Below are 11,328 nucleotides of genomic sequence, written 5' to 3' on the forward strand. Positions count from 1 at the left end.
TACTAAAAGATTCAAGAGAAAGGGGAGATGAAACCAGGGCACATCACAATCGCACGGGAAACAACCACCCAAGAGATGTCCCAAGGAGTGATGTTATCCACAGATACCAACTTCAATATAAATGGGAGAAATTATATTTTATATTAGCATACACCACATAGTTGTGCACGCCATGAATCCCAGCCACCTTTTTCTATAGGAATATATCAAGATAAGTGTCTCATGGGATCTCGAGGTTGTGATTGGCGGCGCGCAAGGCCAAATGGATATAATTTTTTCATAAACTCATGTAATTTTTTAAAAAATTTAAATTAAGATGTCACCCTTCTCTCTCCTCCCCATTTTGAGGGGCATTTTGGGCAGGTAATTATTCACATGGGAAAGCATGGCACTTTTTAAGAAAGATGTTTGTTGGGCTGGTTATATTTGTTTATTGCATGAGGAAGAACTGGGATTTGGCAGTGAGAAGGCTTGAGATGGGTGAGAGCTTAAGACTGGAGAGAGGCCATAGGAAAGAGTCTCCTTGAGCTCAAAGCTTGGGGTCCGAACAGAGCATTCTATAAACTTACTAGGAGTTGGAAAAGACTACCAGAGACGTTAGGATTCTCCTCACCAACTCTATTGGTCGCTTCCCCAACACTACTACCCTCTCTCCCCACTCTTCCTATCTGTCTTCTGGGCCTTGGTGTCTCAGAAAATGTGACTTCTTTTCTCTTTTCTTTTCTTTTCTTTCCCTTCTCTTCCCTTCCATTTGACCAGCCAGAAGGGCTCTGCCTTCCCTTTGTCTTGTTGCCCTTCTGAGAATTTGGCTTTGTGGGTTTCCTTTTCCCTCCATCTCCTTTCCCATCTCCATCATTGTATCCTTTTTGAGTCCTAGAGATTGGTCTTAGAAGTTGGAGTTTGGTTACCTGTTCCAAAGATCACTGTTTTTGAAGCCCTTCTGGGGTGAAATTTGTTTTTGGAGGCAATGAAGGTGACTTGTGACCTTGAAGTGGATGTCAATGGGGAAGAGATCTTCTTAGTGAGTAAGGTAAGTTCTTTCTCCTACCAGTACTAATGGATAATTTGGTATCTGTATTTCCAAATATTTCTCTTTGTTTTTTTTCATAGTCCCTTCAAGAAAATTTAGGATTTTGATCAAGTTCCTGAATTGGCTTTACTTCATTCGCCACAGATATGTAAGTTATTCCCTGTTTCTTCCTGATTAAAGAAAGACGCGATTTTTACTTTTAAGGGGCAGTCAAAAAGGATTTAATCCAAAAGTTCTTTTCTTTGAAGGTTTGGAGTGTCTCTTTCTTTCATCTTTGCTCGATTCCTTGTTTGATGTACTGTTGTCTTTAAGGTTTCATTCCTATGAATAGAATGGTATTTTAAGTCTTCTTGTTTGCTACTTTGGTTATTTTTGGTGGCTAATGGCCACTGTTTGGGAAATTTGAGGTTTGTCATTTTTTGGTAGTTTTTGAACTGTTTTTAACTGCTAATGGAGAAATCGATCAGATTCTCTTCTTAATTTTGTCCTTCGTTTCAACCATCTTTTGGTCTCATCCAATTTCTACTCTTGCAGACATTTTTTTTGTTTTGGGTGCCATCTTTGGTTTTCTTCACTGTATCATCTTCTGTTGGCCAATCAACTTCACCCTCTCTTCTTATGGAATGTTTGCTTCTGTGTTCTGCTACCTCTTTTTGATAGCTTCTATTGCTTTATCACAAGTTATGAGCATATGTTTTAATGACTTTGGTTCTTTTTTGCTCTCATTTAAGACCTCTTCATGCGAGGATTAAATGTTGTACTCATTTATCTCCCTTTCCAGTCCCACCTCTCTGTCCAATTAAAGTTGGCCTCATGGGTGGTGTCATTGCTTCCTTACCATGTATGAAGGAATGATTTTGCCTTCTTGTTCTCCTTATTTCATTGTCTTCTAGTAAATGCCTATAGCTACTGCACACCTTCTAGTAATGGGCTTTAGCTTCCTTCATGAATTCAATGCTTTTGGTGGCTGTCTTCGAAAAAAATTTCCAATTCTTTGAAGGGGATTAGGGATGTTCTGAATTGTTTTGCATTTCATGCCAATCCCCTCTTCTACTTTACTAACAATTTTCGGCAATTTTTTTCCTTAGATGGCTATCTACACCTATCTTGGATCTTTTGGTAATTCTTTTTTCTATAACTTCCTTGATGTGTCCTTAAACTTCATCAGAAGAATTTGATTTGTTATTACCATAGTTCTATCAGAAGATCTATTATTACCATTCAACTCTTTTCATAACAATTTAATATACTAATTGCTAAATGTTACCACATATCATATCCTTCTACACAAAGCCTTTGTTATATTTGGGTGGATAACTTTGTTCATATGAGTTATAACTCTGTGGCCCTTTGCAGGAAATCCTTTCATCATTCTCTGGTAGGCTGAGGAAGTTATTTAACAAACCATCAGCTGCAGCAGCGACTAAGGTTCTGAAAGTAATATTCCATGACTTGCCAGGAGGGCCTGAGGCATTTGAGCTCATGACCAGGTTCTGCTACAGTAATGGCGGAATTCAGATAACTCCCACTAATACCTGCGTTCTCCACTGCATAGCTCAGTTTATGGAGATGAGCGAGGATGTCTCTTCCTCCCCAAACTTGATCGAGCTGACTGAAAAATCTCTTGAGGGAATTCTTTATTGGACGTGGTCCGAGATCGTGAATGCCTTGAAACAGTGCCAAGATTTCTTCCCTGCAGCCAACTCCTCAGGGATCGTTGATAAAATATTAGAGACTCTAGTAGGAAGAATCACGACAGCCAGTGATACAAGTCCTACAGGTTCCTCTCCGGAGAGCTTCACTTTCCGCTTTTCATGTGATACAAGGAGTACCGTTAGCACTAAAAACAGCAATTACCGAGTTTGGTGGTTTGAAGATCTTGTGGTTTTGAACTCCGACTCTATCAAGAAAATAATCAAGAGCATGGTTTCTCAGAAAGTAGATCATGCGACGGTCAGTAGGTTCCTCTTTTACTACATCAAATGTAAATTTTCCAATGCCACCTCTGATGAGAAGAAGAAATGCACTGAAGTTGTGGTCGACTTGCTCTACTCTCTTGATAGAAGCTCAGTGTCCTGCAAGAGCTTGTTTGGAATTCTTCGGATCTCATCATCTCTGAATCTAAGCAAGTGTTGCAGGAGCAGATTGGAGAGTATGATAGGAAGTCAGCTTGATCAAGCAACATTGGACAATTTACTTGTGCCAGCCCCAGCTGGGATGGAAAGTATTTATGATGTAAATCTAGTCTTAAGGTTTGTGAAATCTTTTCTTAGTGCTGGAGGCCAAGCATCTGTAACTCGATTGAAGCAGGTGGGGAGCTTAATTGACTTATACCTAGCAGAAGTTGCTCCTGACTCATGTTTGAAGCCCACAAAGTTCATTGCACTAACTATAGCCCTACCTGATGCTGCAAGAGATTCTCATGATGCCATGTACCAAGCAATCGTCATTTACCTTGAGGTGAGTCATTTATGTGATCAAAATTTTCATCTCAGTGTTCACATAAGTTCTTCCAATTTATGTTCTAGGTGATTCAAATTAAAAACCAAACAAAAATAGTAAGGCTAATACTCTGAGCTCTCACTATTACTAGTCCAATTGGATAGATTCAAGGGGAATTCTAGAATTTTAGTTAATAATGAACTAATTTTAATTCTTCAAAAACTTTTGGTTGCCACTTCAAATATTTGATCTGAAGTTTTTCTCTCTGCTGCGTCCATTATCCTTTGATATATACTCAGGTTCATGCTCAATTATCTGAGGAAGAGAAGATGAATATATGTTGTGCCATAAACTGCGAGAAGCTTTCAGTGGAATCCTGCAAGCATCTTGCATGGAACTCAAAAGTTCCTAAGAGGACAGCAGTCCAAGCACTAATTTCTCAACAATTGAAGCTCAAGAGCCTACTCGAAGACACCAACCACTTAAAATCTTTCAGTTCTCCTCTTAAGGGAAATGAGTATGAGAAAAATCAATGTGACGATGGTGAGCAGATCATTCTTTATGCAAAGAAGCTCAATTTGCCAATGGAGAATGAGAAGCTCAAAGCCCATCTGCAAGGAATGCAATGCAGGGTAATGGAATTGGAGAAGATTTGCAAAAAAATGCGAACCCAGATGGCAAAGATCATGAAGACTGAGGTATCCAGTCCTGGTAGCTCGAGATCAGTCCCTAGACTATGTTCATGATTCAATTCTCTATATATATATATATATATATATATATATATATATATTTGTACATAATATTATTGTTGACAAGTGGGTTCCACAGTATCTGCTACAATGTCTTGGTCCCTTCCTGTGGTAAAGCTGGTAAGCGAGCGGTGCCTTTAACAGAGGAAAATGAAAGATTGTTGGATTGTTCTTTCTGAAGGGTGAGATGTCCATTTGTACGTCTGCTGATAAGTTTGGCTCTTCTTTTGTCATTAGTGTTCATGGTACAGGCTTTTTATAGCCCTCGCTAAAAGACTGACAGGTATCTTTAGCTAAGAGGCAGTTGGCAGCCTGGTAACTTCCCATTGGCTAAGCCACTCTAAGAACATCTAAGCTTGCAACGGCGCTAATTCAAAATTTGAAGCATAGAAAATTTCTTTGGATTCAAGAGAACTATTACCATATAAATCAGGACATTCTATGAAGGGAGGGATACGTAGTATTGAAACAGTTTACCTTTGGCCGATTTTACTATTCCTCGTATACAAAAGCCAATTCAGTAACATCTCTCCATTTAGTTTCATGGTTCCAAGTCCAAGTCTGTGGAAATCTTTGGGCTTTCTGAGCGTGAGGTTGCCCAATGTCTCCATGACAACATTAGCAAGACCGACGTACAGGCATCGTAGCGACCGATGGTCAGGGAGCAGTCAACTGAAAAAAAAAAAAAAAGATGCGAGCCTATTTCTACATGTTACCTTCTTAGCTTTGGATACCTCCTCCTAAGAAAAAATAACTGAGGGGTTTGTGGAGTTCAACTCCACCATGGAGATCTAGTCATTTCCCAATGAGCTCAGGTATTATACATGGACCAGCCGAATTCTAGTTCTTTTCCTGTGGAAGCCGACTAGCCAAATGATGAAGGACCTGGTGCACTAGATCCACTTTTTTATATTTTTAATAGTGATTTGAGGTGATTAATGGTCTGCTCTTGAGTTTGATGTGCTCATGGGCAGTAAGTGCTGTTTGCAGTATGATTAAACAGGACCACCATTAACAAAATGCTAAGTGGAAAGCTCACTCAAAAAAAAAAAGAAGAAAATGTTGAATAGTTGTTGGTGGGACTCTCCATCCAAAGTCACCACTCACTACTAATTAGTTTATGCGATGCTCACGTAATTATAGTTTATACTTTGTAAACGAGCTTGTGAAAGGGTCTCGATGAACCCCGAGGCGAGGAACGCGGCAAAGGGCACGCGGAGTTGCGAGACCCCACGCCATTGTCGTTGCGCTTGAGAAATGGAGGGGTGCGCACGGCATTGCATGGTAGCGCCATGCAACCCACTGAATTTAATGGCATGAGACATGGATGTGATTTGAGACGCTAGAAAAATATAATTAAAAAATAATAATGTTGTTTGCTAGTTAAACAATTGAGTATAAATTTTTAAGAGCATATCTTTTATGGCAAGAAGTTTTTTCTTTTTTTGCCAGAAGTCCATTCTAACTAATGTGTCCAAGCCGCTTATGCAATAATTTAATGGAGGAATCTTGAACTGCATTCACCTCCTTCTTGTACAATTTTGCTTGCATCATGTAAAGTATGCTTGATTTCTTTCCTCTTACTACCAAGAGAGAATCCTTGGTAAGCTTCCACATTCCTTCACCAAAGTAGTTATGGTAATCTTCATCACAGGGTTGGCTCAACCCTTAGGCCCCGACCCCCAAATGCATTTATTATAATGAGTTCTAAGGTGAGCGTCCAAATGCATTGAGGCCCCCAATGCATTTGGGAGCTTCAAATGCTACATATTTTTATAGCTATAAATGCATTGAGGTCCCCAAATACATTTATGTTGGGACGTATCTCTTACCCAAAGAAATTTATTATCTCTTTCCTTATTTATGCATTAAAGCACCCAAATGCATTTATGTTGGGGCCTTTGAGTTCACCTTAGGCCCCCAAATGCATGGAGTTGCTCCTGTTTCATCATCAAGTACTCCAGTAGAGATCAAGTGGAGGCGGATATTGTTAGAAGTATGCACTAGAAACCAATATAGCTGACACATATTTATAATCTGGGCATAAATTTGTAATTTGACTCTTATTGATTAATAAGATTGGGCAATTTATTATTCAGTCATATTTGTATGTGTCCATGAATCGTCCAAGAAATTAATAAGATGGTGACACATATTCTCAAGGAGTTGAGAATTTGAGGCATGTGTTATTATGAATTAATTTCTAAATGCTCCTGATCAATAGAACCATCACGAGGGACGGTGATCGATTCGATAAGATTAGTGCACAGATCACTTAGTCAGATGGATGAGTCTCGAGTCTATAGTGTAGAAGCTCTAGAGTGATTGTGCAAGTACTTGTTAGAGAACAAGATACTGAGCATGACCAAAGAAAGTAGTCACATATATGTCTATCCACTCGTCAGCGACTACTTATGCTGCAGTTGTATGACTAGTCCTTTAATCTGCGATGCCTCAGCTATTCACCGTGAGATTGCTATAGTTTGACGAGCATGTGAACTTGGGCCCTAGCCATTCGGGTTCTTGTGGTGCGGATTACTGCAATAGATTCATTTTGGAATATAGGGTTGCATCTAGATGGGATCTATCGACCTTGATAGATTGGAGTGATCCTATGTGATTTATGAGACTAAGTTCGATAAATTTCTGGCCAGGTATTTTGAAAAAAGAGTTTTTCATATCTCGAATTAGAAGTCGAATAAATTTGACATATGACGGACGATGGGGTTTGACAAGTTATCTATAATCTCCGTCCTGATCCATGATAGAGGGACTGTATCATACGCTAACTGCACCTAGAGGTTCAGACATTCCATTCTGCTGGGTTGCCACCACATACTGCTAGGTGTCACTAGTGGATTGTGAGATTCGAAGGCATTCACTTGATGATCAGTGAACCCTAAGAGCAGAATTGAAATTGTTTCAGTCCACTGAAAGGAGTTTCAGTGATATTGAGATGGGGATCTCAATATGTCTCACTACCAGACAGAATAAAACCTACGAGGTCACACACATAGAGAATTTGATTAGTCAAATTATAGTAATTATGATTTAGAATCACAATTGATGTCAATGATCAATATAATTGGTGATTGAATTAACCTATTAAGTATTAATGAGTTAATGGAAGAAGAATTAAGTGGAATTGATTGCAATTGGATTGCAATTAGGCTGATTTGATGAGCCAAATCAAATTGGGTTCGACCCAAATTGAGTTGGGCTCATGATTGGTTTAACCCTGATTAGATCAAGGTATATTCTTGGAATATGCCTTAAGTCGTGTTCACACCATACGAATTTTAAAGTCCACATGGCATCGTAGGATGAAAATGCAGTAAGTCGTGTTCACACCATAAGGACTCTAAAGTCCGCATGGCGTCATAGGATGCATGGCGCCCCATCTAATTTTTCTAATGTGATTAGGAGTTAGCCTAATTAAGGGACAAGTCCTAATGTGATTGGGACCCATCCAAGGCACCATGAAAGAGGTTCAAGCCCAATGTGATTAGGCTCCAATCTCTTGATCCAAGGACACATGTCATGCATTGATTTGAGGCGCCACCTGAATGGATTCTAATCCACTTGATCATGGCGCCATGGACACTTGGCATTGATCCAGTGGTGGGCGGCAAGGTAGAGTTTATCTCTTGGTTTGATAAGCCTTGGAAAAACCCTAAGCCACCAATTATAAAAAGAGTTTATTGGAGGCATGTGAGGGCAATTTATTGGAGTTTCTTCCTCCTTCTCCATGCCTCCTCCCTCTCCCTCTTCTTCTCTTCTCCCATGGCAGAAGGAGCAAGCCTTCTTCCTCTTCCAAAGGTGTGTTGGAAGCGTGAGAAGAGAACCTAAGGGGAGAGCCTACACGCCCAAGGAAAGAAGGGTTCTTTCCTTCCATGCCCAAGCCTTCTTCCTCCCTTCTCCATGGCAGCAAGAGGTCTTCTTCATCCTCTTTCTCCACGATAGCAAGGCAAGGAAGATCCACAGTGCAAAGCTTCCTCCTTTCCTTCCTTCATCGTGAACAAGGTTGAAGAAGAAAGAATTCTTCTTCAAGGAGGTATGTTGTTGATCTTCTTCTAATCATTATTGATAGTCATGAAAGGTCTCTGCAAGGAGCTAGCACTCCGGTGAGATCTGATCTCAGATATTCAAGTCCTCATGTGGATACCTGTAGAGGCCAGACGCTTATGCGGCTCCAATAGGAACCTCCTATGATCATCAAGCTGCGGTGTTTTTCCACCCGCACAAAAGTTTGAAAATGGGATCTTCAAATCTTTGTTTCTGATTTTTTTTCAATTTTGTGATATTTAATCAACCTTTTTCAGATCCTAATCTTCCCTCCCTCATGAGCAAAGGTCTTCTGGATTTGGATCCAGAAAAATTTTTGAACTCTATGATCTATGGCGCGTTCATACGATGAACAACGTCCCGTGCGATATTCCGTTGTGATCGTCACATCACGCGGGGCGTAACTCAACAGATATGTGGAACATCTCTCGCCAATTTAATTTAATAATAGTTAACACTCAATGTCGGCTTCCAAGCAAATATCTTCTATGCCCACAATCTTAGTTACTCCATCATTTTCCATCTTAACACTACTAATATCACCACTAGCATAGGATGGAAAGAAATTTCGTCGAGAAGTAAAGAGGCACCTGAGTCAACAACCCAAATACAATCCTCGCATGTAAGATTTACACAAGCATCCTACAAATAATACTGACATCACCATCAGATTCAACTATTGTCGTATCATTTTCTTCCTTTTTTTCTTCACCTCTTCCCCTTGATTGCTCTCTTTTAAATTTTGTGCACTCTCTTTTCATGTGCCCTAGCCTACCATAATAAAAACATTTGATCTCATTTCTGAATCTGGACCTTATCTTTGACTTATCATGATTGTTAGAATTTTGCAAGATTCTAGTTTTACTCCTCCCCTACTTTTCTATAACCAATGCCTCTAACTGTAGAGTTACACCATGTTCTCTTTTTCTAACCTTCTCATTAAGGATACTATTTTTAACCATTCCCAACATTACCACACCATTAAAAGCTAAATTACTAAGTGACACAACTAGAGTTTTCCAACTATCAGCCAAGAAGCCGAGCAATAAAAATGCTTGCAACTCACCATTTAACATCATTTTCATAGTATTTAGCTAATTTACCACATCTTGAAATCTACTTAAATGCTCGGTCGTTGAACTTTTCTTCTTATACTTCATATTCACAAGCTTTCTGATCATGAATGCCTTATTCTGTACAATCTTTCGCTCATAGAGACTCTCTAATATCTTCCATAAACTATGAGCATTAATTTCTATAGCAACATGATGAAAAACACTATTATCTATCCACTGCATAATCAATCCAACCATCTTTCTATTCATTTTCTCCCACTCTTGTCAAGTTTTGTCACTTGGTTTGACACTATCTCATAGGATCATACAAATTTTTGCAATATAGTAAATCTTTCCATCGCAGCTTCCAAATTGAATAATTAAAATATGTGAGTTTAATCAAATTGCAACATAAATGCTCTTCCATTTAATTAACACAAGAAAAGTTCAACCATTAGCAACTTGCTTGATACCACTTTGTTGAAAAAATGCAATTAAGAAATAATGATGCTACAAATTTTTTTTTCCTTTATGTTATTAAATGAGATATCACTTCCCAAGCAACAATAATCTCTACAATCTACTCAAGCAATTAATAAGCAAAATAATCAAGCAATCTACAAACAAGAGACGATACAATTTTTAATGTGGAAAACTCTTTGATGTGAAGAAAAAAAACTCACGGAACCTAGTCCAGCCAAAAACTTCAACTATTTAGAATAATGAGATTACAATGATTCTCTCTAGATCAACTAGAGGTTGCACAAACATCAACAAAATTTAATCTTGGCTTTCAAAATAAGAACATTCATCACTAATAAGGCAGATTTCAACAATAAACAACAAAATAGAGAATAAATTTCACTAAGTATTGATTTTTGGAACAATCAATAGAGAAAGCTTTTTAAAGATCCAAACCGTTCAATCTTGAGCTCTTAATGCCGGACATACTAAAATTTCGGCCAAATCTGAATAAAATCAACTATCAATTCGACAAGTAGTATTTTTTCTTCCTCTTTTTCTCCTTAGTTTTTACTCTCTTTTTTCTCTTTCGTTTTTCCATAGAGCCCCACACCCCACTCTTTCTTCTCGATTAACTCACCCAAGCTGGAGGTTTCCTTCTTATTTTCTTTTATTTTAAAATTCAAATGAGGTGATCCACATGAGGAGGGACCACACCAGCAACAAGGAAGCAGGCATATTCTTCGACATGAGAAGCTTCTTTGGATGCTCTCTGTAGCCGGGACCACCCAAATTGAGTGCAAATATATTAGAATTCACTCTGAAACTGTGTTTCCTGACTTGAATATATGGTAAAAGAAATGTGTTTCTGTATTATAGTCAAAAAGTAAATGGACGTGGTCCTCTTTTATGTTATTTTCGTGAGTTTCACTCGATTATAACTTGAATGCGCGCGCGCACCCAAGTATCCTAACATCCCTTGGGTCCCTTATTTGCGTGGGGATTGGTAACAAGGGACTTTGGTCCACTCCCCAGCCCCTTCAACATGGCTTGTCGTTAAACCTCTCACATGATGTGTGGGATGAAAAAAATCAAATACGATCACAAACAAATTTGGTATTGGTGGTGCACTAATTGTGAAATAAATTTGAAAGAAATTAAACAATTTAAGTAGCTGGACATTTTAATCCATTTAATTCATTTATGTCCTCTCCCTTCTCTTGTAAGTATCTCTTTCTAATAAAATTGGGTGGTTAGCCTCCCTTTATTAAATAATAATAATAATAATAAAATTTTATTATGTCTTAATCAACATAGCCATGGTGCTCTCACGTCCCTCGCCTATGCGGGGCACGTGAGGCACCCAGTGCCCATGTAGGGACCACATGAGGGGAGAAACATGGAGCTCCCTTGCTAGATGAGGAGCAAAACATGGGGCTTCATGCAAGCATCTTTCACTCCTTCTCGATTTTGTTTTCCTCCCATATACATCTGCAGGATTTGGAGACACCAGCCTCATATG

General features: G+C 38.9%; 1 protein-coding gene across 1 annotated transcript; it reads left to right on the forward strand.

The window, feature by feature from the left end:
- Positions 1–366: 366 nt before the first annotated feature.
- LOC120106667 (BTB/POZ domain-containing protein At3g22104-like) lies at positions 367–4,846 on the forward strand. Its single transcript, XM_039119694.3, has 3 exons — positions 367–1,030; positions 2,387–3,490; positions 3,772–4,846. Exons 1-3 carry the CDS (start codon positions 968–970, stop codon positions 4,216–4,218), a joined length of 1,614 nt encoding a protein of 537 aa, XP_038975622.3. The 5' UTR covers positions 367–967; the 3' UTR covers positions 4,219–4,846.
- The last annotated feature ends 6,482 nt before the right edge of the window (positions 4,847–11,328 follow it).

This window comes from Phoenix dactylifera, chromosome 9 (assembly GCF_051530095.1).
Source record: "Phoenix dactylifera cultivar Ajwa chromosome 9, Ajwa_hap1_PhDact_Kaust_v1.1, whole genome shotgun sequence".
In the NCBI taxonomy this organism is placed as follows: Eukaryota; Viridiplantae; Streptophyta; class Magnoliopsida; order Arecales; family Arecaceae; genus Phoenix; species Phoenix dactylifera.